Source organism: Neopelma chrysocephalum, unplaced genomic scaffold, assembly GCF_003984885.1.
Source record: "Neopelma chrysocephalum unplaced genomic scaffold, ASM398488v2 Primary Assembly neopelma1_69, whole genome shotgun sequence".
In the NCBI taxonomy this organism is placed as follows: domain Eukaryota; kingdom Metazoa; phylum Chordata; class Aves; order Passeriformes; family Pipridae; genus Neopelma; species Neopelma chrysocephalum.
The window spans coordinates 2,318,031-2,345,279 of NW_020897729.1; the positions used below are offsets into that span (position 1 = coordinate 2,318,031).

At 39.0% G+C, this 27,249-nt stretch overlaps 1 protein-coding gene across 3 annotated transcripts in view; it reads left to right on the plus strand.

Moving 5' to 3' along the window:
- The window catches only part of ARMC9 (armadillo repeat containing 9), a 65,169-nt gene that overhangs the window by 333 nt on the left and 37,587 nt on the right, over window positions 1–27,249 (plus strand). For 2 of the 3 annotated variants that reach the window (XM_027685763.1, XM_027685765.1), the window contains exons 2-10: window positions 490–577; window positions 2,246–2,365; window positions 2,921–3,091; window positions 4,085–4,240; window positions 6,718–6,810; window positions 8,071–8,095; window positions 14,018–14,175; window positions 16,104–16,202; window positions 23,467–23,502. In XM_027685763.1, the coding sequence (XP_027541564.1) occupies window positions 527–577; window positions 2,246–2,365; window positions 2,921–3,091; window positions 4,085–4,240; window positions 6,718–6,810; window positions 8,071–8,095; window positions 14,018–14,175; window positions 16,104–16,202; window positions 23,467–23,502 (909 nt within the window). In that variant the 5' untranslated portion in view covers window positions 490–526. The remainder of the gene's footprint in view (window positions 1–489; window positions 578–2,245; window positions 2,366–2,920; window positions 3,092–4,084; window positions 4,241–6,717; window positions 6,811–8,070; window positions 8,096–14,017; window positions 14,176–16,103; window positions 16,203–23,466; window positions 23,503–27,249) is intronic. The other variant, XM_027685766.1, reaches the window with a different exon arrangement.

The following is a 27,249-nucleotide window of genomic DNA, read 5'->3' on the forward strand; positions in this document are numbered from 1 at the left end:
GGATTGGGACAGCGGGGATGGGGATTGGTGCAGGGCGAACTGGCATGGGTGGTTTGGGACAGGGGGAGTGGGGCAGGTGGGATTGGGATTGGGACAGGGGAGACTGGGACAGTGGGAATGTGGGACAGGTGGAATTGGGGCAGGGGGTATTGGGACGGGGGAGATGTGGGACAGATGGAATTGGGGCAGGGGGTATGGGGACGGGGGAGGTGTGGGACAGGTGGGATTGGGACAGGGGAGATGTGGGGCAGGGGGGGCATGGGGGATGTGGGCAGGTGAGGTGGGATGTGGATAGGTGGGACGAGGGCGTGTGGGATGTGGAAGAGAGGAGATGGGGGCAGGTGAGACGTGGCAGGTAAACTGTGTTTCTGTGAGTGTGTCTGTTGTGTGTGTCTTCTCCTCGTGCTGTTTGGAGATGCGATGGCTGACAGGCTGTGCTGTGTGAGCCCTGTGCTGCCACTGACACTCCCGTTCTTTACCATTTTCCAGCTCTGTCAGCAATGAGACGTGGCAGTAACGCTTAGCAATGGGTGACATTTTAGCGTACGAGGCTGAGTTACTTGGACTGGTGAGAGAGGTTGGTTTTCTCTCATTATTTCTTTTCCTTTTGTTGTTGTTGCTGTTAAAATAAGCAAGGCAGAATTTCATAGCTGCTTGTATTCAGAGCCAGGCATTGTAACTGTGGTCTACATTCTGGAGTTTTTATCTGGCCAAGTGTTGCTACAGTCTGAAATCATACTGACTCCTGTCATGCTCTGTAGGTTCAAAGGGCTCAATGTCTGTTAAATGTCAGCAGTCAAACAGCAGATCAATCAAAAATTATCTACTGTTCATTGGAAATGAGGCTGTCATTAAGGGAAGAATGAGGTTGATTAGATCTGACAACTTTGGGGCTCAGGTCCAGCCTACGGTAAAGGTGAGATCTTTAAAATCTTGGTTGACTGCCACCTTATTCAATGTGTGTATAAAATCAGAAGCATATAAAAACCCTAGAGCTGACAAAGCCCAGACAAGTCCTGAGACTACTGATCTCCATGGTTTAATGCCTAAGCAGGATTTTCCAGCTAGGCACTCCTCAACCCCTATTGCCCATAAGAGGAAATCAGAATAAAGTGTGAAAGAATCCTGTGAAAAAGACAGTGAGAGACAAGTGTTGAAGGGCAGGCACCTCTATAGCAGTCTGTGCTTCTGGATAAATTGGCTAAAATGGGATGTTTATGAATTAGAACAAGGACACAAACTGTGATCTCTGCTGCTTGTTGCTTCCTCATCCCTTTAATTCACCCTGTGTTGGTAGCCTTGCTTAGGACCCCGAGTGGACACCAAACTGAATCCCTCTGCCCTGTGTGATCCATCCTGTTGCAGATTCCACAGGTGCTGGTGCTGCACAGGAGTGGCAGTCAGCTCCCACTGTGCCCAGCTGTCACCAGGCTGTGTCTTGAAAGCCAGGATAGTTACTGCCTCCCAAAAGAGTCGACCATATGGCAAAGTCATACACGGCTTAAATCTTTTTGTTGGTCTCTAAAAACAGTTCTAAAAGGAGGTTTAAGTTCTTAATCACTACTATACTACTGTTTATGTTTATTTTGAAGAAAGCAATTCTTGTTCTCTGTGGCAGTGTTGGGAATCCAGGTCAAGTTTGCAAAACGAAGTGTGATGTCTTGCCTCAGCAGCCAATGACTAAGACTCCTGAGATGAGGGGAGGAGGGGAAAGCTGTGTCTAATATATTGACTGTACACTGTGGGAGGAAGAGGCAGGGCTGTTTATTTCTTCCCTAGAAGAACAGTGCCTGATGAGTTGGTCATTGGCTTGTACAGCTTCACATGAGGGCTCTGGCTAAGAGCTCAAGCTGTCTGACTGCTGTGCCCTCTAAGAACATTGTTTACAAGGAAGTAATTTACTTGTTTCTTCAAACAGAATAGAGCATTAATGGATTTTAGTTAATTTTCTTCTTTGGTAGAATGAAATTACTGACTAAACCAAGGGGCATCATTCTTTCAGAGAGGATGTACTTGGTTGTCTCTAGGATGCAGAAGGAAGTTTAGAGTCAGTATTTTCCTACCACAAGGTATCAGTTCTTGGTTTGTCTATGTGCAGTTTTTGGCACTTATGGATCCTCCTGTACAGAAACTTTGGCATTTCATGGGTCATTCATTGAAGCATTAATCATCTAAAAAATGATTAATCATTTATTTTGAATCATCATCTAAAATATTTTTGTTCCTGCATATTTTTGTCTTGTAGTATTTGGATTTCGCAGAATTTGAAGAAACAGTGAAGGTATTTAAAAAGGAATGTAAAATAAAAGGGAAATCACTCCCTAAACCAGCAGATGTTTCCTCAAAAGATCCATTGCCTGTTCAGGTAATGCATCATTTACATTAAGTAATGCTAAAGACAGTTAAAGGCTACTAACGACCCTGTGAGTTACTACAGTGAGATTATCTGAACTGTCAGAACAGATTCTTGATTATTTGAAGAAGTCTTCTAGCAGTCTTCTTCCAGTACAGGAACCCTCAAGTTTGGGTTTGTTTGTTTGTTTTTTTTCAGAACTCCAGTCCTTTTGAACATAGTAGTTTTGATTCACACTACTTTTAGTTTTTAGCTTACCATAGGTTGAAAAGACTGATTTTTCACACACTCTGGGCATTTATTTTTCCCTTACAGTAAAGCTGGGTTCCCAGAACTTTTGAAAATTTGGGCTTTACCTCTTGTATTCATGGTTGCTTCAGGCTCTCAAAGATATTAAAAATACATGGTGAAAGAATACTTAGGCAGTCATTGAACTGTGATAGATTTTTGGATAAAACCTTTAATTTGAGGTTTTCAGGTGGCACTTGAATTCTTTACTAAATTACTGCTGAGCAAATGTGGCTCTTCTGCGTTTGTTTTTTCACTGAATGCCTTTCCCCTCTGCAGGAAGATCTGCTTGCAGCATTTGAAAATGGTGAGCAGAAAGTTTTCTTCCAGCTCTGGGAGGAGCACGTTTCGTCTTCAGTGCGAGACAATGACCCAGTTGCTCAGAAGTTGGAGTTCTATCTTCACATACACTTTGCCACCTTCCTCTTGAAACAAACTATGGGAAAGCCTGTAAGTTGGTTCACAATTCAAACCTCAAATTGCTTTTGTTTGTTTTGCTTCTTTTATCTGTCTTTAGTGTGAATGAGGATGGGATGGTTTCTAAGAACACCCGGAGCATGTATCCAGTTTTGGGCCATAATCTGCATTTTAGTTGAACCAGACCCTTTGTATTGTGAAGTACAGAGATGGAAGTTGGAGCTGCCCGTATCTGGGAGCGCCTGAAGTATTTTAGCTTGGAAAATACCAGCATGCCAATACTTTCACATCTCTAATTGCAGAGCATAGAAGATTCTTAAAACACTTACTTTGCTTCCAATTTGAACTGTAGCTGTGAGTTAAAATATAATAATTTCTGATGAAATGGGGAAGCTGAGTCTTGACCAGCTCAATATATCATGTTGAAAAATATAATTCCAAACTGTTATAAAATAAAATCTCTCTTACATGGGACTTTTATGATGAAGAGACATCTTAGTAGCCTGTACTCAGCCAGATCAGCTGGGGCTTAATAGCTCCTGCCTTTCACCTGTCAGCTGCTACAGGAGTATTTGGATGCCTTTTGTGTGTTTTCCAGCCTCTAAGGAACTTTTGTTCTGTTCTGTGTGCCAGCTTCCCTTCCTGGTGCTATGCACCAGAATTTTTGTGGTTCTCACTTATCACTGATATAAAGCATGTCTAGTAGGTGTTTCCTCTTTGCCTGAGTGTGGAAATGGCATTTTGCTTTAGAAGTCTAGCCTGAAGTGAGCAGGAATGATTTACGTTCAAAATCAATTTTCTGTCTCTTCTTTTGTTGGACCTACATGACAGAAACAACAACACTGGTTTAAATTTTCTTTTATGACTGGTCAAAACATGATATAATGTTCTCTAGTTAAATAAATGTTGGGTTTTGGAATATCAAACTTGATATTAATATACTTGGGTTTCTGCTTGTTTTTTCCAGCTTTGCAGTGCATTCAGAGTGGTAGTTTTCTAAATTAAATATGCTGCTTTATTTCCTAGGACAAAGCTAAACTTGAGGAAAGGATTTCACATTTTAAGGCATACCTGGAAACAAAAGGAGCTGCACTGAGCCAGACTACAGAGTTTCTTCCCTTCTATGCTTTGCCTTTCGTTCCAAACCCCATGGTACACCCTTCTTTTAAAGAACTTTTCCAGGTAAATATCTGTGTTGCAGAGATGGTATTTATGATGACTTTTCTCACTGGGTGATAAATATTCAATAATGTTTAGTTTGGTGTTTGCTTTTATTGTTTCTTTTAGCAGAAACTGTACAATCCTAAAAAACCATATATTTAATGGAGGAAGGGTTGTGAGAGTGCTATCAATAACAGGGGGCCATCTTAAATATGTATTTTATATTTGCTTGAGTCTTGAGTGGTATGCCATCTTTGTGTCCATAAATTAGCTTTGCTGCCTCTCCTTTTCCACACATACCTGAAATATGGATGCTTCTGGGAATGACTGTAGTACTTCAAGTCAACTTACTTGCTTTGAGGTTGTTGCCCAAGACCACTATCTGTGTATATATAACTGAATTTAAAGCATGATATTTAGGCATAAGGAGACCAAAGTGGTTTCATTTAATGTGGAAAAGAGAAAGTCGATTTAGTAAGTAATCCTCTTGAAACAGAAAATGAATCAATGTTGTCTGTGTTTTGAGACTCTTCCCCCCACCTCCCAAAAAAAAGTGCTGGAAGAGCATAGCTGTGTTTTGTGGTTTGGTGACTCTTGCCACAGGCATTTTTCCTAGTTAGTTTTTTTTGTTAAATATGTTTCAGCCTTTACATTCGAAGGAATGTTTCAGAGTTGAGTTCTTAGACTTGCATGTGCAAGGTGAGAAGAGAGTGTAGAATTTTGGTGTGCTTGAATTTCAAAATAGATCTCCTTTCCAGGTGCACTTTCAGTGTGATGATGATCTACAATTACTCTGCTGATGAAGGGGTAATAAACACCCTTACATTGACCACTCTCTGGCACCGTGCAGGTGATGGTTAGGAGATGACTTTCAGAGCTGGGGCTCGATGTTCCAAAGTATTGGTGGCAATCCCTGTGGGGAAGGTTATCTGCTGGGAATGCTTCCCTGTCCAACTACGTGGACAGTTATGCTGGCCTGGCTAAGCAGCTGTGGGCAGCTGTTGTGGTGCAAGGAGATGTCTCCAGCCCTCATTGCCACCATACTCTTTTTGATATCAAATCAAAGCTTAAGTGATATTTGCCCTAGGGCTGACTTTGGATGTACCAGCTGTTGAGGAGCTCCAGTTTATCACCAAAAAAGGCATATACTGCCATTTTCCTTTGGGACTAGCTATAAATAATGAGATGGACTGGTTGACCTCAGAGATGGGATATGCCTACTCTTTTTTAATTATGCTTAGCAGCTTTTTTTTTTAATGCCTTATCTAAGACGAGATCCTCAGGTTTATTCATAGTAACCCAGTGTCCAAGCTCTTAGTCCACAGTCACTCATATTTTCTTGTGGGAATTGTACAACTCATTCCATGTGAGTGTTGAAACACAGATTGTTTTATGTTTGAGAAAGAGCAGCAGTGAGTCACTAGTCTAGTAAGCAGTGTTCTGATGGCATATATTTTTCTCAGGCATCTGATGCTTTATATAGCAGGAGTTCCTGTCAGTTTGTGTAATACATCTTGAAAAATAATACACACTCCTCTCTGCAGGAGACAAGGTTCCTTTGGTAATATACAGTGTGCTGTGCTACACCACTGTCTGGATATTGAATTGGTAAATGCAGCAAGTAAATTCTGTACATTCTCCAGCGTGGTGAAATAAGGGCAAATCTGAGCTGTGAGAACAGCTTGCAACATAGACGTATACAGCAGTAAATTTAGGAAGCTCCTGTTACTTTTTGGAAGATAGAGCTTTTTCATCTGTTGGCTAGCTTTTCCTCAAGCAGAAAGTGGCTTCACTGAAGGTGTGAAATAGAAGAAATGAGTATTTGGTGGATTCCTAGGTGTATTTTGGCTTTTTTCCTTAGCTGTTATTTTCTTGTGCCTATGAGACACTACGTCAGGCAGAAGATAGCATTCCAGTTAATGGTGTTGGTCTATTTTTTGTATATGAGTTGTTTTTCTCCAAATCCTTGTTTTAGAAATATTGTACCCTGATCACCAATGTCACGTTATGATGCTTGCAACAGTTATTGACAAAATCTACAATTCCCAGACCTTGTTAGGAGTGAAAGATGATGAAAACTGAGCACTGCAAAATTATTCATTTTGTACTCTATTTAATAAATGTAAAATTCATATTAAATTCATATTAATTTTTTATCTTTTTCTCAAGTTGCTTGTATTTAAAGGTGCTTCTACTTTCGGGGCAGTTTTTGCATGTGCTTGCAAGGCACCAATACTATGTGATAGTTTTGCACTTGAAATAAAGCCACATTGTGCTTCTAGAACTCTTGTCTAGAAATAATCCTGAATTCCCATCTAACTTCTTTAGACTTTTATGGGTAGTGAGCAAACACATTTACTTTAGTAACAGCGAAGGGGAAATCTTTTCAATCCAATGCTGGCTGCCTTCTAGTGGAAGGTTGCTGTGATCCAAACAGTGCTTTCTGCAGAGTGTACATATTTGGTGAACAACTGTCATTATTTGTTTTTCTTTTCAAGGATTCTTGGACGTTGGATTTGAGGACGAGATTGGAAAAGTTCCTGTCTCTGACTCTCAAAGCCAGACAGACTCCTCGACTTCTCACTTTATTTGTATCCTTTTGAAAAAACACTTTGATGATAATTAGAATTGCTATAAAGAGGCAATATCATTTATTGCAAGAGTGTGCTGATAAGATTTATTGCAGAATTGCGGTAATGTTACAGTTCAGTGTTTTTATGATAGGAAACATTGTTTATATTCCACATTCAAAAAAAATTTTGTGAAAGTTATGTAAAGACAATGTATGGATACATAGAGACATATGAACCTGCACTTTTATCATATGACCATTCTTTGTTTCCATGTATAAAGTACAGCATACCCGAAGGCACCAACCTGACCTGACTTCTTTCTCAGCGTTTCTAAAGCTGTTAGTCTTTTAAATTAGCCATTTCAGGGTCTAACTGAAAGTTTTCCAGGGATTTTAAGGATCCCAGAAATTATTGGTTCACTCAGTGGCATGTGCTTTAGACTGTATTGTTTTTCTAACAATACTGTATAAGCTGTGTTGTCAGGCCTAATTTGCAAACTAACCAGCTATATGGCAAATTTTCTTCTCCAGTTTTGGTCTATACAGTTAAAGATAAGGTACACAGAATGGAACTGGAGTCTCTGTTTCTGGCTTTTTTTTTTTTTAATTAATGCAACATAAGCTGAAAGTCCTTTTCCTGCTATATCCTACTTTTTTTCCAAAGCAGCATGTTGCTATAGTGGTATTGAATAATGAGCTGGAAATTAGATCCCTTCTGTTTCATACCTGCCCATTTACCAGGATGGGGAGAAGCAATCAAAACACTGCTTTCACTCCCATATTACAGGTGTTTGTGTGGGAGTCTGCCATACAACGGTTGAAGAAAATTTTCTCTTTGCTTATTCCTCTTTATGGAGTAATGGACTGAATCCTAATTAAGCCTTGGATATTTCTTAGATATAAAAACATCACTTGCCTTAAAACACTTGTATGTTGATTTTATGTAAAATCAGCAGTTTGACTTTTCATTTTGGTGTTAATGCAGTTAGACTGGAGTTACTGTATCTTATATATCAGGGCTGGATCTAATGTCTTTAAAGGTCAACCAAAGGTCTCAACACTCTATGCAACATTCTGCTTTGTGCATTTAAGAGATTTTCATGTATTTATTATTGATTATTTTATTCTTCGTCTCCTGTGGCTGTTGCCTTGGACAGCAGGACTGTTTGGCTTGGTTGAGTTTGCCAGTTGGTTGAATTTCTCAATCTGTGTCTCTGGAACAAACATGTACTGAAAGGAGGATGCACATTTTCCTGAACTGCTCCTACTTGTGCAACAGAAAGAGAATGGACAATGCAACAAAGGTAAATGCTGAGATGTGGTAAGGATAATCTGGAAGGTTATTAGGGGCTGTGATAGTAGCAGAAGGCGTGCCTGCAGGGATGGGGAAACTAGTAATGTGTGGCAGAAAGTCCTTTGAAATCCAGACCCCTGCCTTGGGATTACTGCTGGACTGCTTGAGCTCAGAGGGTTGAGCATCAATAGGCATGTACTAGAAATGGGAGAGGGCCTAGTACTGGGATTTGTATTTAATGTCTGTTCTGTCCTGAAACGTGGTAAAAAATAGTGGAGAACTCCGTAAGAATGAAACTTGCCTCAGATTGCTTTCCCTTACCTGCTTGTGCCTATCTGTATCTTCTGCATTTTAAATCTCATACAGTTGTTCTAATGACTGTCTGATGATCTTAGACATGTCTAAGTTGATTTCACTCATCCTGTTTAAACTCCTAAAATAGTACATATTAGTATCTCCTGAATAATAATGTGTTAATTTAAATGTGACTGGCTGGTTGCATTTTGAGGTGCTGCTTATATGCGCTAAAGTGGGGCCCTTTAAAAATAATGAATCCCATTAGATGCTGATGACACTTGAAATATGTGCCTTTAAAAATCAGTTCGATAAATAGAACTTAGGTTTCCAATACCTTGCATTCACTTTTTCACGTGACTTTCTGCATACACTTTATAGGTAGAGATCTGTATGAGACCAGCTGGGTTCTTAAAATGACTTTTCCTCTCAAGTTAATTTAATCTGTAGGTTTACCCTGAGGATTTACTCTTTGTAGATTGAATTAAAGAGAAAGTTAGGCTTTCTTCTAGTGTGAGTTCCATGTATTTTCTTTGTTATTTTCAGCTTTGTGTTCCATTAGACTTTCACTGAATATTAGAAAGATCTTTGTGGATTTTTATTTTCCAGAAGTTACTCTTTTTGCTCATGATGGGCTTTCCTGAAGGCAATAATTCCATACTCTGATTAAAAAGAAATTACTACATGATTGGGCTTGAGTTATTTTAGGCCTAATTATTTTTCATTTGGGATGGTTCTGTGCTTTCTACAAGTACGGGAACTGTCATGGAATTGAATCCATGCAGGTCAGCCTTAATTTGTAGATCTGTTATGTGCCTTGGAGGTTGAGTCAGTTTGGACTTTCCATAAAGGTTACTTGAGGACTGTCTCGTATGAAAGTTTTGGATGCAAGAGGTTATTTTTGCAGTAACTGCTCAGCTCACGTGGGATCCACAGCACTTCCCCGCTGCTGGAGAATGTTTCCTTTATCAGTGAAGGGGAAACGCAGAGAAAATTTATAGGCAACGCATGAATGAAGAGCAGTATGTCAGAGTCCTGGAAACAGCCTTTTATAAATAGTTGCCAGTCATCAGTCTGACACGCTGAAGTACTTCACGTTTGGGTGGGGTGGTGCAAATGCTCTTGCGGGTGCCCAGGAGAGTTCCGTGTGTTTACCTTGCCTGATTTACCTGCACAGTCTGGCTTTTTACCCATTTGCTAAAAAACTTCAATCCCTGTATGACTTTGAAAGCTATTTGTGTGGCAGTGGTGCTTAACTTACAGCTCTCCCATATGTTTTCAGTTTGGCTGGAAAGGAAGGAATTGCAGAATGGTTGGCATCTTGCAGCGAGAGCTTCAGATCTTCTTTGTGTCCTCTGTGCTAAGAGGAATGGAGGGAATGAGGTATTTGGAAGGGTGTTCAGCTGCTGTTCCCTTCACTGCCTCATTACAAATCTGTGGATGAGTTCACAGCCACTCTTCCACTGTTTTAGGGAAGGGGAGAGGGGGAGAAATGTGTCAGGCTGCTGCACAAGAGAAAGTGAAGTGTGACCTACCTGTCTGTCAAGATTTGCTAAAGTCTAAATGACTGTTGATGTGGAAATATGTCAGAATATGGATAGTAATTTTTATGCAGATGTGGTAAGCAAGAAGGAGACTCCTGCCTCTTCTGAGAGCAAGGTTTCAGTGTCACCTAAGGAGCCCCAGTGTCTGACAGCTCTTGGGACCTGCAGCTCCTCTGCTCAGAGCTCTGCTGCATTTTGTGCAGGAGCTCAGCCTGGCCAGTGTCAGTGCTTCTAGCAAAGTATGTGAGGGTGGGCTGAGATTAAGAGAGAAAGAGACAGAGCAAGCACAAGTTCAGGAAGCCTGTTTTAGGTGTAGGTAAGTTGTTGTAAAGGAAAACAACCAATCTCTCACTTAGAACAAGAAGCTTCTTATGGAATTATGTGCATATGTGTAACTCCTTGGCTGCTTGTAGGAACTGGAGTTAAAAAACTCAACAATTACACACATGAGAAAGCAGGCAAGAATACTGGTAGAAACATGTAGTAGTTCAGCTGATGCCTGGTGCCAGCATCTTCATTTGGCAGAGTGACAAGCTTTACTGTGTGTTACATCTTCCTACACCAGGAGGTTAGTCCTCTGTGCTGTATTTTCCTCTCTTTTCCTCCACATATGAATAATGTTTCATATGAATAATAAAGGTCTAGAGAGCTTTTTTTTTCTTCCTCTTTGATAAACTTATCATATGTAAAAAGGATTTGTCAGTGTTGGGAATTGTGTTTGGGAGAGGAAAGAGAGAAGCCACATGTCTTGAGGTAGTCTCTGATTCCTGTTATGGTGCAGTCTGATCACTTCTGCAAGGTGACATAAATGTAGACTGAAATGCCTCTGAAAGGTACCAGTTCCTTTTACCCAGTCTTGATTCAGAGGGCAATGATTTAACGTTTCAAACAAGCCACTAAATACTGATTTTTACCTGGGCTAGTAGCTCCCTGATCTAAGTGAATGCTTTTATCAGGATGTGACAGGAGTGCAAAGGGGAAACGGGGCAGAGCAGGACCAACTCTTCCAACAGCCCTTTGTGCTTGGAAGAGGTACTTGTCAGCGATGATCTGCACTGAGTTTTGCTTATGTAGTGTTTTTCCTACTGACTCTAGTTGGAAGATGGATTTTCCTCACTGGAAATTTTACCCACTGGGCAATGAAAAGCAGGCAAACTCTGAGAAGGTTTACGCTTTGTGATTTGGTGCTTCCAACTTTCCTCTGAGTGAAGTCACGCTCTAGATACATCCACTGGAAATTTCTGAATCAAATGTGTTGTGTCACAGTTAAATAAAAGTATATTCCAATTTGCTCGTTGAGGCAATGGAATAAAGTGCTGGAGTGGCTGCGTTTTGTGCCATGGTTGCTCTCCGAATCTGTTAGTTTAGAAAAATATTCTTGTTTTGGAGCTGTATCATATTACAGCTGTGGTAGCAGTTTAGCAGTAGTGGCTGTGGAATGAAGATAAAATCAAAGTTGAATTATTATTATTATCAAGGCTGAATAATTTGGGTTGCCTTTGGAAGCTATCTTAACTTCTCTGAGTTTTAAGTTAATGAATATTGATTGCAGTTGAGATGGTTTTAAGAGCTGACAGAATTGTAAAAAGTTTGGTGCTCTCAGCAGGATTGCTTAATGTTACTGGGAGCTGCTCTAGTGGTGTTTCATTTTTTGGTTTGGTTTTTTTTTCAAGTTCATTTGCTGGATTTGAACAGGATCTGTGGCTTGTCACAGCTTCTGTTGTTATTTCACACTGAATTTGGCTCCCTCCTAGAAAGTGCAAGAGAAATATCATTACAGTAGTTTGATTTGCAGTTTGGTATCAGGTGTCAGTGACAAACCCTGGAGGTACAGAATGCTGTGGCTCATGAATGGTTTTCAGAAAGAAGCCACCCTTAGAGGGGAGGAGGCTTTGAGAGTAAAATAATTCTGTGGGTTTTTTTCTCTCTTAACTTGTAGAAGTAAGAAAATGTACCTTCTTTGTATATTCCATGTTTAATTTTAAGATTGTCCATTTATAGCTACAGTTTATAGCTGAAGTCTATTAACAACATTTTCTGTAAAAGATCCCATTAAAAAGATAATTTTTCTTAAATTTTCTGATAGCAAAAATGAGCTGTTCTGCCATCTACTGCTTTTAGTATAAATGAGATAAAAAAACCCAACGTATTTCAAAAACTCCAAAATCCATAAGATGTGACAAATTTTTAAAGCAGTCTCCAACATTTGAAATCATAGAGGCAGCCGAGGTCCTAACACAGGACTTCCACTCCCCATTTTTCCCTCTCATGAGGATTACCACCCTGTGCCACCTGCCATGGGACAGCAGAGGTTTGTGCCCCAGTTCAGAGAGCAGTGGAGCAAAGGGACAGATTTTGAGTAACTACACCTTAATTCTCCAGAGCTTTTTTATCAAAAGGTGTTATATGCTGAGTTTTTTTAAACTCAGAGATAACTGTGCAGTGAAACTTTGTACTGCTTAGGATTCTCCAAATGAGGATCCCAGATTTCTACTTACATCAGTTATGTTTCCCAATGCTTCAGTGTTCCGGGGACATATGACCTATGTATTTATGGAAAGAGATAGTGAATCATGAGAGAGGGTAATGGTTTCCTAGAAGATCGTGGGCAAAATCTGTTCAAAGCCAGGAACAGGAACTAGTTTTTCTGGTTTCCAGTTTTCCATCTTGGCTATTTTGTTTTTCTTCCCTTTGGGTCTACTTGGACCTAAACTGTATCATAGTGGGCTATTTGGAATGCTCTACCCTCACCCAAAATTTTTTTAAATCTGTGAGAAGGAATTCTACTTTTGTCTGAAACTCTGGAGTCAAGCTGATTCCTGCCCATTGTTTCACAGAAAATCCTATGGTAAATATTCCCTCTGTTTGCAGATGGGCCTGATGCCATTTTCAAAACACTAAAGCAATATTGGCTTCTCAGCAACCTAATTTAAAACATAATGTTCTAGCAAAATACAAAACATCAGCAGTAACAATAGGATTATTGTACCTCCCTTCACAGTTTTGTCTAGTCACAGAGATGTGCACTGTGGTACACAGCTCCAGATTCCATGCCTGAGTTCCATGTAGAACTGATTTGGCTGAGTCTGACACTGGGGTGGAGGGTACAGATTCGGATACTCAGTTTGCTTTGGTCTGTAAAGTAGTTGAACCTGAAGGAACAAAATATGTCAGAAATGTAACAGCTATTATTAATAATTTATTTTCTGAAAAAAGACCAATTTGAGTTATTTTCAGAAACTGAAGGTACTAAAAGTGACTGATACAGCTTACCATCAACCAGAGTCACCTGAAAAATTTTTTGAAGTAGAGAATTCCCTGCAACTTCAATGAATTCAGTTGAAGGAAATAGCAAATGAGCAGTTGAATGTTTTTGGGTTGGATTTGGGGTTCTTTTGTTCTGTGAATTGTACCATTTTCCCCCAAAAAATTGAAGACTTAGTCTTTAAAATAAACAAAGCACTACATAACATAAATACCAGTGGTCAATTCCTATACATTAACTGGATAAAACCCCCAGTCTCACAGTGTAATCTAGCAAACAGTGGCTTGAATCTCGGGATAGTGTCCTTCTCCTGTTTTGGTGTTTTATCTTTGGAGTGGCTACTTGACCTTTCCAATTGCTGGTCATGATAATGTTTTCTACCCTGTATTACTTTAGTGAATGTCACAGATAGTGCATGACTGCTCTGCAGACAGCAAGTCCAGTTAATCAGCTGTGTATTGTCATTTGTTCTTGTGATTCAATGCCCAGAGTCTCGTTTTGTCATGGGTAGCCTGGAACTTCTCCTAGTAACAGACCTTTAAACCAGTGTCTTCTTCACAAATATGTTCAATGATGTTCACTGTCTAACAGTTAGTTATGTTACTGCTGTAATTGGGAATCAGTTGTTTCTTTGGTGATTAAGGCTTAATAAATACTTGTAGCTGTTGTGATGAAATGGAATCACACTAGAGGTGCTGAATTATCCTTGCAGTGAAATTCTACACCTCGGAAGTTGAAGTTGTGCCTTCAGAGCACAATGCTTGTGGGTTCTTTTGTCCTTTTGTTTGAAAAGGTGATGCTACTTCTCTTTTGATTATTTTCTTGACAGAAATGTTGCAACATCTTCATCAACAGTTAGTGGAGTCTGAGCACAGGACCATGACCTACCTGAAACGATTTAACAAAATGCAAGCAGATTACCACAATCTCATTGGAGTCACTGCAGAGCTGGTGGATTCTTTGGAGGCCACAGTCAATGGCAAGATGGTAAGTGATGACTCAGATGGGTGCTTGCTTGCACACCCTCCAGAAAATGGAGATCAAAATGTGAATTAAGCTTCGTAGTTATGAGCATTTCTGTTAGTACTGTGGCTCTTTACTGATGAAACACAGCACTTTAGATGAGAGGTTCTTCCTTTGACCCTATGTGGAAAGGTAAATGTAGTGCAAAAGATGAGTTGAATTGTGCTGGCTCAGAAATCTTGAAAAAAACTAATCACCATCTCACAAGACACCCCAGATCTCTTGTGAGAGTCCCCTTTTGAGCTATAGCATCAGCAGTGATTAGAGGGTATTTCTGTGACTACTGACTGCAATGCAGCCCATCAATGGTTGTTGTGTGTTAAAACTTCTGTCAGGTCTGTCTTAAGTTCCATGGTGCTGGAAACAATCTTCTCATCCAAAATTTTGGTGAGGAAAGGCCTTGCTCTCTGTTCTGCTAAGCTAAACTTGTTAATTTAATTGATAAAGGGAACTGGGGTAGGAGTGAATGAGTTACCATGTGAAATGGGCCACATGTGTGTGACTGAAGAAGATACAATTTTCTTATGGGTATGTTTTATACGAAGTTTATTGTATGTTTCCTCTGTTGTGCTTTCTTCTCCGCGAACGTGCCTCTGTACTATAACTTCTGTGTAACCTGAAGGTTATTCTTACAGCAGATGTTAGTGGCCTCTAGATGGTTTTAAAGGAGCTGTGAATTGTTAGCAGGAAGAATGACCTGGGATTTCCTGTGCTGCCTGCTGAAAAGTCAATATGTACAGTCCTCCTGCCATCAGCAGGAACATCTTGTGGTTTGCTACTGTGCATCTGGGATCACTGACTGCTCACATATTACTGCAGGGAAGAATTTGCCTGTAGGTGTGGATTATGCTTTACAGCAGATTAGGAAAGATATCTGATCACATGGACTTCAAAACCAATAAACACATAGTCATTCATTTGCTGCCTCCCATTGCACACCTCAGTGCTCTCCAGGGTGATATCCAGTTACCTTCTGTGGGGGAGGAACCAGGCGCTGGTTTTGTTTTGTTGCAGATGCTTGTTTTAATTTCCTTTGTAAGCCTTGTGCGGGACAGTTATTTAATCCTTCCCAAGTGTGTCCAGCTGAGGGTGCTCTTCTGTTATGAATCTTGGTTTCTGTCATTTCTGAATCCAAAGTGGAGTTGAATGCTGAATAAAGTCATGTTGAAGCTGCAGCATTCTGAATTTGAAGGGTTTTGTCATCTTGCTTTACATCTGGGCATATCAGAAGTGTACCCATTTGTATTTCTATAATCTTGATGCTCTTGCCTCTGTTCTGGGGAAGTTAATAACTGTTCTGAAATCAGGCTGTTCTATTGTGGTGTAGATTTCCCAAAACAAAAAACCTAAATCCACTGAGATGTTTTGCATTGAAATGCAAAGTGCTGTGCTGTGTAATTCATATTTATTCTCTTTGCATTGAAACACAAAGTGTTGTACTGTGTAATTCGTATTTATTCTCTCTGCTGTACAAGACAGTTATCTAAGTTCTGCTCTCTAGCGAGACAACACATCAACATATTGTTTAAAGCACAAAACTGCTTCATTTTTGAATTTGTTTTGATTTCAAACCTTTTGGTTGAGGAAAATCTGTATGGAAACATAGGTGTGACAAATTGTAGTTTTCTTCTAGGCTCTCTAAAAGTGTTTAGCATTAGTCTTGTGAATAGCATGACAATTCCCAGATAAAGAGAATTTACAGTTATTTTAATTTCTGAACAGAACAATAGTTGCAGTATATTCCTTGTGCTCACGTCAATGAGTCTCATGTGTGTGATTTCTTACTCTCTTTAAAAAAAATCAACCAAACAACCTTTAATACAGAAATACTTCTCTGGTAGAAGGTGTAAGTTTTATATAATCCTGTTCTTGCTTTGTTTCCTAATTTTTAGATCACACCAGAGTATCTTCAAAGTGTTTGTGTTCGCTTGTTCAGCAATCAGATGAGACAAAGTGTCGCACACAGTATTGACTTCACAAGGCCTGGAACTGTAAGTAATAACGTTTGGGATTTTTACAGTAACTATCTCAATAGACAATACTACTTAAGCTGCATATGGAACAATAAATGTGAGATGGTAAAGACAAGACATAATGTGTTCAAGCTTGTATAAGAACCTGGCAATACATAAAGTTTTGTTGATCTCAGCTGTGGGTGAATGACATGGTTATGCATCCGTAGGTGCATAAGTATATTTAATTCTGTTGTTGTGAGGACAGTAAAACTTGTATCTGTTAAAATGCTAACTGAATGTTTAAAAAAAAAACAACCCTAAAGCTAATGTTCTGAATGGGTTTGATGACACATATTAGCCAATTTAATTTAGCTAAAAGGGGGAGTGGTTGCTCAGCTCTGGACTCGTGCTCTGTTCCTTTCTGCTGTCAGTGATGTTCCTGTAACCCTAGAGAGAATTGGCTTAGCCAGCTAAAGGAGAAGCATCACACAGGATCACGAGAGCAAATGAAGAAAAGAGGAGGAAGGGAGGACTTCCCTCTTCAGTAAGAGCCAGTTGTTAGATGAGCAGTTAGAAGATACACCATAGCCACCTTATTGATTTACATGATGGGCTTTTAACATCCTATCTAAGAATCTTTGATCTTATTGCTAAGCAGCTCAGGATCCCTGGGGTTGTTTTTTCCCCACTTCACCAGCCTCCAGTTTCTTTTCAGATGACTGCACTATACCTTGCTCATTAATATTCTGCTCAATCTCTTCTGCCTGAGCGGGGAAGGAGCTTTCGAGTTATTTTTCAGCAGCAGAACCAGTTTAGGATAGTTTCTAGCATCTATGAAATTATTCCTGTGAGATTTTAAATGACTTAATGATAGCAGAAGAGCAATTCAGTGCTACAACCTTTTTTAATACCTAACTTGTTCAGATTATTCAAATGTGTTAATATTAAAACTACGTTAAAATATTTTAATAATAAAATATTGTGTGCCACTGTTTTACAAAGACAAGCCAAAATCATGAACTGTGCTTGTTGTTTTTGCTGTGGTAGGTGTTCATGTGTATTTGTAGTAGGAGAGCTTGGTGAAGAGTCAAAGGAAAAGCAGAAGAAAATAAAATTCTTTATTCTAGCCAAGATTTCTAATAACAATGACACTATGGATACGTTTTGTTCCTCTTGGAAATCTGTTACAGAAAGATAAGGAGATAATAAAAATGTTCCCTTTTCTTCGCTACATGCTAATATTTTCAGATACCAGTATTATTCCTCACTGTTTTAAATGCCTTCACTTCCCTGTTAATGGTTAAAACCCCTCTCTCTGACTTGCCATGAATTTAGGAGGTGCTTTCTTATGCAATCTGCAAAAGCTGCTACTCCAGGATTTGAAGAGGGATCTAGGGTCTGTTTGTCTGCTACCTCAACATTATGGGCTATCTGCAATTCCTCTCTGCTCAGATTTATTTCTGAGGCAATGCATTAGGTACCCCAGTAGTCTTCTGTATTTTTACCATCTGATATTGGGGTTGTATGTGTCTCCCCTTCCATGTACTGAGATAATCCATTTTGTACAGCCATGTACAGCCCTCTTCTCTCTGTTCCTGCTCTCTGCTTGGATCAAGACTTTTCTTTTTCTCCTGTGCTTTCAAGGTGCTCCATTTGCCCAGGGTTTTGCTCATTATTTTTTTTCTGCAGAGAGTGCAGAGTGGCTGAAGCTGTGTCTTCTCTGACAAAAGCTGTCTGGGTTATTGCTAGACTGCATGTTTTTCTGTACACCTATCACATAGCTATTTTAGCATAAACATCTGTCCTGGTATGGTTTAGCATTTAGTTATAGGCATGTTTCCTTCTATGTGAAAAAAGAGACTTTTAAGAGTTTTAAGAATGATAAATGATCATTGAAGAAGTGTGTGGGCAGCAGAGTATGATCATTATTTCAGCCAGAATCTCTGTCACTGGAGGTTTTTAAGAACTAGGTAGACAAAAGTTATCATTCATGAGGAGTGGTTGATGCTGCCTGACAGCATTAGGTGACCAGTTATTCTCTTACAGCCACACTTCTTCTGTTTGCTTCTACTAAAAGATTCTCATCTGTGAAATGATTATTGATCTTGTGCATCATTACTTCTGCTCTGAAAGTGTCTCTAAAATCATTTCTTCTCTGAAAGCACCTTTTGCACTGTACTTAAGCCACTACAGCCACTTTAACAGAGTCTCCAGCTGTGCAGATAGGTTAGAGAAAGATGATGTGTTGGTGGTGGATTTTTTTCCCGCTGGAGGTAAATCTTTGCCTCTCTTTTGTCCCAAATTAGCCAGGTTAAACTGAGTAAAGCTGTGTTTTTCTAGCACAGTTGTATCTATTTTTATACTAGGCTTTAGCAGCATAACTATTTCTGTGTGACTTTGTGGCTCCTTTACCCACACTATTTGAGGTAGTTGCTGTGCCATCCAAGCTCTCTGGTGAAGGACCAGTCCAGTTATAGCACTGAGACTGTTTAGATTACGGGTTTCTTGACTGTTTTAGGTCACTCCTTGACAATGAGGTTATAGTAGCTACTGTGGTTGAAATCTAATGTTGTTTCTATAAGCAGATCCCCACAGGCTGTCTGAGACATTTAGCCAAGTTTTGGAGGGCTGATCACAGTCTTTGCATATCGACATTCTCTGTGTCATAATCAGGTTTCCTCATCTTCTTCTTGATAGATCGTAATTTCTTCATTTATTTCCAATGTAGAGAGTTCTAGTTTTATACATGAATAGCAAACATGTAGAAACACAAATAAGTGTAAGAAGAAAAACGTACATATAGCCTATCTTATGCAAACAAAAATGAAACTTCTTTCTCATCATCTCAAAAGATTTCTAGCCACTCCCTAACTGTTGATCCAGGAAGCCAGATGAGATGGACTGAAATTCTGACTGCTTGCCACTAGGCCACTAAGCCATCCCATTACTTTTTCTTCAGGGATTCAAATACTTCATTGTTATACACTCAGATGTTATTGTTCTACCCTTAAGTGGTTTCAGGTTTTTGCATAAGTTTTGGAATAAAGCTGGAGGCACCGTGACCCAGACTAAGTAGTAGCACGAGTTCACAGCATCTGTGCTGGATTTGTGTTGAAAGGTTCCCTCACTTTTTGCTCATAAATACTTAGAGACACTGGAGTATGGTCTTTCCAGCTACTCCATTTCACAAACCACCTTCTGCTGTAAGGGACAGTCACCTGTATAATTGCAGAGGGAAGAAACTTGCAGAGGGGCAACTTGTTTGCTCATCCTTACCATTAGGTCTCTGTATAGGCAAGATGAGTGAGAGGTTTTTTTGAAAAAGTAATTGTTTAAAGAGTTTTGACAGGCATTAAATATGGTCATTTATTGTTTGGGTTTTTTTCCCTACTTTACCTTGAGTATTCAGGATTTGATCCTCTCTCACTTGACATCACCAGCGTCAGGGCCAGACCTTAAATAAATTGGTTCTGGTGGATCAATGTCTCTAAATAGATGAGCAGAAAAGAAAATCATTAGCAAGGAAATTACTTTTTTGTGGTACTGTCATGCAGCCTTAAATTCCTATCTCTGTTATTTAGGGAATGAGTAAATGTGCATTACGTAGTTTGGAAAGAGGAGGTGCTTGAGTTTACAGTCAGCCATACTGGTACAACTGAGGGCACAATCCAGGTTTGGGGTCAGGTTCTGAGAGCAGAAAATGCTAAAACTGCAGCATTCTCTGAGATCTGTACTTGAGCTCTACAGTGATTTTTTTAAATCAGCTACACTACACTGGTAGTTTGAAGTTATACAGGGAAGGAGGATTATATGAGGGCTATTAACCAAAACAAACAATTGCCCAAGGAAATTAAGGAGAATACTTTGGATTATATCCTTGGTAGCATTATTTGTATGCAAACTTGATTTTTTTCCCCAATGCATTGTGCTCAATTTTTAATGTCAGGAAAGCAGTGTTGTGTAATAGAAAGCCTTGAGGTCTCAGGTTTTGAAATGTGACATGTATCAGTTATTAATGTGTGCTGTTAATGTACAAACACCAGCTTCCTGGTTTGCCCCCCACCAGACTGAAGGCCTGTCCTTTCATACTGGAAGAAATTTGTATCAGGAGGACAAATCCCAGAAGCAGGTCTTACTAACTGCACTGGCTTTAAGACCTGAGGCATTAATAAGCAAAAGAATTTTCCATTGTAATCACACTGCGAACTCTTACTTAGCAAGGGCTTCCGGTGTCAGCTTTGTCCTCTCTGACGATCTGGCTTGGATCTCATTCTTTGGGAGTGCAACTCCATGTCTCTTGCCAGCTCTCTGACCTCCTGGGTCAGCTCGTGAGCCTGATCCACAATCCATTAACAGGATGCATCTGCTGCACGCGGTGGGAGAGAGGCCACAGAACTGTGTTACAGTTGGGAGATGTTTCCAAGGCCTCTCTAAAGCCCTGTTTTACCATAAGGCTTTTTTCCTAGCTGCAGTTGAATGTTATCACCACCTTCCATCATGTCATTTGACATATATGGTCCTGAACTGGGAGATAAGAAACCTGAGAGAATTGTCAGAGCAAAAGGTCTGGGTTTAAGAGTAGGAGGCCAGAGCACCAGGCCTGACAAGCTGAGGAAACATTTATTTAAAGGTTTAATTGGATTCCCAACTTTCTGATATCCAGTAGGACAGGGGACTGATGTAGGTGGTGGTAGATTTGGATAGTTTCAACTACAGTATTCTATCACAGGATTATCATAGTTTCTTATATCTTTCATACTCTGGAGATAAGTTTTAATTTTTTTTTTTTACCTTTCTGATAGTGATTTGTCTGGTGGATAAGAAGCATGGGTTGTGGGTTTTTTCTGTTCATTACACATCATGAAGCCAAGAGGATTCTGGCTTTTTACCACAAACCTAACACATTCACTCCCCATCAAAGGTAGCATGGGTTCAAGTCTTAAACCCAGAAAGAGCCTTTTTGGATTGAAGTAAGATGTACACCTTCCTAGAATTTCTTGGATTAGAGATAAGGTAATAAGATTTTCTAAACTTTGGATTAAAGGGCAAACTGGAATTGTTTCTTCAGATACACAGTTTCTGTCAGTAGTAGAGGTGTGTGTTAACCAATGGGGAATCTTTCTGTGACCTGAAAGCTGTGTAGATGTTTGCATATACTGAAACTGTGTCATGGAATAGAATAAATGCCCATTATGTTTTTTGCTGCTATTCAGTCTGATTATATTTACCTGTAGCTACAATTAGGTGAATTAATGTCCCTTGCAAGTTTTAGGTCTCTTTTGTTGTTTTTTTTTTTTAAGTTCTGTCAGTGAACAAAATCACCAGCTCCTCTGTAAAGTTAAACTGTCATTTATAAGTTGTAAACAATGAGAAAATTTTTTTTTAATTTTTGGGATAGCTATAATGACTAGCACAGGCTCCTGTTTTTCTTGTGCTCTGTGCTTTTGTCCTCAAACACCCAACTGTGCACAGGCCATCAAACCATAATAGTTTGTGGCAGGTATTCAGCTTCTTACTTGTGAAAGTTTTCTGCACCAGGAGACCCCATGAAACCCAGGATCAGGGTAACTAAAGGTTTTTAGTTTGAGTTTTTAGTCACTTTGAACCATTTAAAGTGGATTCACCAGGCATGATGTGGATGTACCCTCTTTTGTTTAAAAATAATGTCTGCATTGCAGCAAACAGCATCTACTCTAAGTGAGCTTTTCTTAGGATGAAATATATGAGTCTTCTGCATCCCTGTACATGGGATGATTTTTATATCTTGCCATTTATGTATGGAAATGAAGAAACAAACCTCTCTTCATGTAAGCAAGAAGTTCTTTTTTCTGCTGATACAGTAATATGATGCCTTTTTCACAAGTTGCTGCGAGGTTTTTTATTTTCATGAATTCTTCATCTCTAAAGGTGAGATGTTGCCACCAGTAGGGGTTTCCATAAACTTTTCCCGTTACTGTCCTCAAATCATGGAATAGCTCAGGTTGGAAGGGACTTTGAAAGTTTGTTTGGTCCAACCTTTTGTGGTTTCCTTTATTGTTAAAACTTACCTTTAATGTAGTCTTTGTCTAGATGCCTATGTCCATTTTCACTGGCTCAGGTCATGCATGTGTTGAAATGTCTCTCATCATGATACAGATTATCTCCTGGTTTCTTTTGCTCACTTATTGGTCTCCATCAATGCTGTCCTTTGTCTTAAATTGAATTTTAAATTGTCTTCGCCAGGAACTGTCTATATGTGTGTATAGCACCATGGAAGTTAAAATGCTCATTTGCATCAGGGAATTCTAAGTGTCAGGGTAATAAAAAGAATAATGTCAGATTTTTAAAATTGGTTAAAGAATAGTAAGAACTTTATTTTATGCTCACAGTGAAGAGTGGCAGGTTTCTTATGTCTTCTTATGTAAGGCTGTATATGTCTGTTAAAGAGAAGCCTCCTAAATACAGTGTTTATGTGCTTATTCTTCTGCACAATAATGTCCTCTAAAGTAAGTACTGGCAGGTTTGCACAAAAAGATTGGAAGCAAAGGTAATTAGTGTTGGTCTTATTTCATTGTGTTGAACTGTGTACTTATATTTTGAATTAAGACTGTTCTTTTCAGATACAAAGCTGTTCTAAGTGTTTTAGTCTAATTAAAGAGAACATGACATATTTTGTACTAAACTACTTGAACCATGAATTATCACCATCGTTTATTTTAGTAACTACATCTTAGGCTTCCTTCCAGAGATACTAAAAACTTCCAGTTTTTCTTAGTTTATCCTTGGAGCTTTTTGAAACGAGGAATTGCTAACATTGCTGAAACACCTTAAATTGTCTGTCTTGGTTTTTGTTATGTGCTGATCAGAAAAACCAGTCAAAGCAAGTATGGAGAATACTGGCAACTGCTTTCTCAGAAGCTGAGATCTGATCGATACCACATTCATTGGTATCTCTCTCTGAGCTGCCTCAGTGAACAGTACAAGCCATATATTCACATACTTATGTCTGTGCTTCATATGTAGCTGTTCTAACTGATGATTACAGTGCAATAATGTGCAGACTAGGTATGTTTGCCAGGTGTTGAGAGGAGGAACTTGTAAATATATCACAAGAGAGACACACCAGTTTCAGTTCTAAGACATACCAGTATGAGGATTAGGAGGTGATTATACATTTCTTTTCAAAGCTAATAGTCTGTTAATTTTTAGCTGATTTTTATTGGGTTTTTTTTAGAACTGTGCATTTCTCTGTGATTTATTTCTGTTAACTTATTTTTTTTTAATCTTCTTTATTTTAATGTGTGCCTGTTTGCCCATAAAGGGATATTACTCTATGAGCCCTTGTGATGACGGATATGTAAGTGTCTATATCTTTATATCCTTTCACGTTGCCTGCTCAATCTGTCATGCTCTATATTTCTCTTCGTTTCACAATGTGGAACAATTTTCTCTGCATTTTAACTTGTCATGACACTAACTGTATGGTTTATGAAAAGCCAAAAACTGTGCAAGGCTTGGAATTTCTGCATGGGGAATGGAATAGATGTTCTTCATAATACACATAATGCAGCATGTCAACAGAAGAGCAGCTTTGCCCACAGATTTTACATGAAATTTTACAGCTTCCTATAGCATGCAGAAAACAATTGTTTCTTCCATGTTATCATCTGTACATAGCATACAATGTCCCTGAAGTGTGCCAACACCAGCTGATCCCACAACACCTTTGACAAAGCAAATAAATATTATTGCTCAAGGTAATACAGCAAGTTGAGTTGTGCTCTTTAGAGGGGTATCGTGTTCTACGTGTTTGTATTTTTAATTCCAAAAGTCAAACTTTCTTTCTGTAGTAAAGGTTATAAAATTCTTTCATACAATTAAAATGGATCTTTTTTCCTTGAAAACTGAAAATGCAAAATTATATTCTGTGTACTGCCTGTGACTTCTGTAACCCAGATGGAAGTTCATATTCTGGCAATGCTACAAGTACACTATAAGTATCTAATTTTGCCCGTATTCAGTGCATTCTTTGTGAAGAAAGGAAATGAGTTTGCTTCTAAGTAACTCAGTATGTAATCAATTCATAAAAGTGATTGACACCAATTCTGAAAAATGTCAGTCAGTTTAAAATAACGCATATTTATATTTTTATTACTTTCTACAGGTAAAATAAGATTTTCCCTTTCAAGAAAAACTACCTATTTTTCCAACATATTTATCACCTGGAATTACAGTAAACCTGTGTGAGCACTCGACTTTCTCCTTAAAACAACATTTTGTTTTGAGAAATAGTCATAGGAGTATTGAATGCAATAGACAATTCCTTATGTGATTCTCTTATCTTGATGTAGAGAATACTACCCCTATTCACCTATGGTAAAAGGTCACCTGTATCAATCAACCTATTCCTATTGATGACATGAATGTTCATAACAGACACCTTTCCCTTGATCTTTAGGATTTTATTTCCCTCACATGATTCTGGGGTTTGATACAGAGAAAAGTTGATTACAGATGAGCAGTTATGAATGAAATTATCTCTGCTAAAAAAAAGTTTTTCCCTTATGAAGATTAATATAAAGTGTTAGTTAAATGTAACTTTATACAATGTAGAATGTAATAACTTACAGTGTAGAGTTGTTTATAAAATTTCTGTAAAGCTGTCTGACTGTAATTCTGAAGTGTTTCTTGAATACATGGATAGCTGTCAGCTCCTCTCACTGTTTATATATAGTATTTTATACTTTTTTTCTGGCATTTTGTCTACTCATTACATTATCACACAGTATTACAGTGTGACTTTTTTATGTACACTTCAGATGTCTTAGAGAACCTGTTTTATATGGCAAATGGGAAGTTTTCATAACAGCATATCTCTAGTATAAGTAAGGAAAAAAATGAAAAACATTTGCAGATCTTCTTATGAAATAACTTTGCATAGCCCCAGAAGACCTGCCAGGTTACACAAGCTCAGAGTCTAATCCCTCATAGACTACATGTGGAGCAGTCTTGTTATTAGCATGTAACAAATGAGCTCAACATAAATTTGTGAGTTTTAATGATATGTAGAAATTTGCTCAAATTTTGGTTTTACTCATCACATATTCATCACTTATCTTTGACTATTAATTTGGAATGTGCATTGAATTTACATGGAATTCTTGTAGCACATTTTCAGAGTGGGAACTGAAGACAGAATCTGGCTTTCAGCTTCACCTTCAGCATATTATGAATATATACATCAAATAGCAAAGGGGAGTTGGTTTGAATACAGGGCTACAGTATTCGATAAAATCAAATTGTGGTTTTGGCTTGCACATGAAATGCATCTGTTTTCTTTTATAAATATTGATTTTTTTTTTCTTTCCCTTTGAACTTCTTTGGTTTATTCCATGCTGTTCGTATTCATGCCTCGCTTTGTTCAAAAATGAAGGGCTGCCATCTGTGGCTAATGCGCATCGTGACAGAATTATTTGACTTCATGTGGCACCTGGTTTGGCTTTGGCAAGAACCAACACAAACATAAGTCATACCCCAAGAGCCTACCAGAATGAGCTATGCTTGGGCTGTTGTTTTCTTGTGTTTCTTTTCCTTTCCTTTAGACACTGAGCTTCTTCATGTGTTTCAATTATGACAAATGATTCTGTCCCAAGATAGGTTTTGCATGAAAAGTATTTTGTTCAAGATTAGGTCTTTGAGCGCTGGGACATGGGAACATGTTTGCTTCATGTTCTTCACACTCTGTCTTTCACGGCAACTTAAGGAATACTGTTTCTCAAAAGGTTAAAGTAATATTTAATCTGTTCCAGGAAAGGTAAGACTGGGGAAAGGGCTTGGAAGAAAATGCTGAGGAAATAAATCTTGTAATCTAAGAAAACTGATAGTGAAGAGGAGCTACTAAATCTGTTGTTTTTCTGTTTGTGGTAGCTGTGCCGTAAGCATTCAATTGTTTAGTAGCAAAATAATAATTTTTAGCTCTTCCACCCTGCCATTCATTGGTAGATCTCAAATCCCAGTTTATTCAAGAGATTGATGCCTGCATCTGCTTTCCAGATGAGAAAAATTGAGGCCCAGAGACGTGAAATGATGTGTTTTGATTTGCCTGCAGTTGGTGGGTGAATCAGGATAGAAGGGTATCTCCTGAGACCCAAGACAATGCCTTACTCATTGTGCCACACTGGACAGATACAGATTAGCTTACTTATGACTAATGGCAATAATGCAGATATTTAATGCAATAATGTAGATGAAAATGAAGAAAGGAAACATCTGCCTGTAACATGGTTGCATTCTTTCTGCTTATCAGTAGTACTGGCCATAGTCAGATTGTGAAATGATAATGCAGTGAAGGACAAACTAGCCTCCCAAAAACTTTTCACATTTCTGTTTAGCCTTATTGAACCTGATGCAACTTTATCCTTATTGCTTTCCCAGAAACCCCGAAAGCCTGAGAGCTTCCTTCTCCCTGAGCAGGTTCCAGACTGATTAACTGAGTCTGATCAGCAAAGTGACAAGTCTCTCCAGCTCAGTGGTGCTGCCCTCAGAGCTCCAGTGTAGGGCCTGCCTCGCTCTCTGGTGCCTTTCTGGTGTAGGTAGACTGCAGAGGCAAACCGTATTAAATGCTTTGCTGTGCTCCATCTGCCGGCCCTAAAAATGAATTGGGAATTAACAGGATTTTGTCCTGCTTGATCTGATTGATTTGTCAAAATCTGAATGTTTTTCCAGTTGAAGTTTCTGCAGTTTGAAATTTATAAAAGCTTGCAAAATCTCGCACTTCCCAAGAAGTTTTATTTATGTGGAAGAGTGATGCATGTATCTTTACCAATTACATATCCTTTAGTTAGATTTTGAGTGGAGCACATGTTTTCCTAAGTCAGCAAGAGGTGGGTAAAAAGGACTTTGTTGAGAAGCAGAGAGCCTTTATATACATCTATATACCCCTAGTGTCCTGCTCTTTTCTCACAGCTGTTCTCTGTTTGACCTTCTCATCTTCAAGGGCTCTGTCATTTCTTTTGCATTTAAGTACCATAATCACTTTCTTTCCTGTTTTCCTCTAATGGAGGAAGGTGCTGAGGAAGGCAAGGAAAATGATTTGTGATTTCAT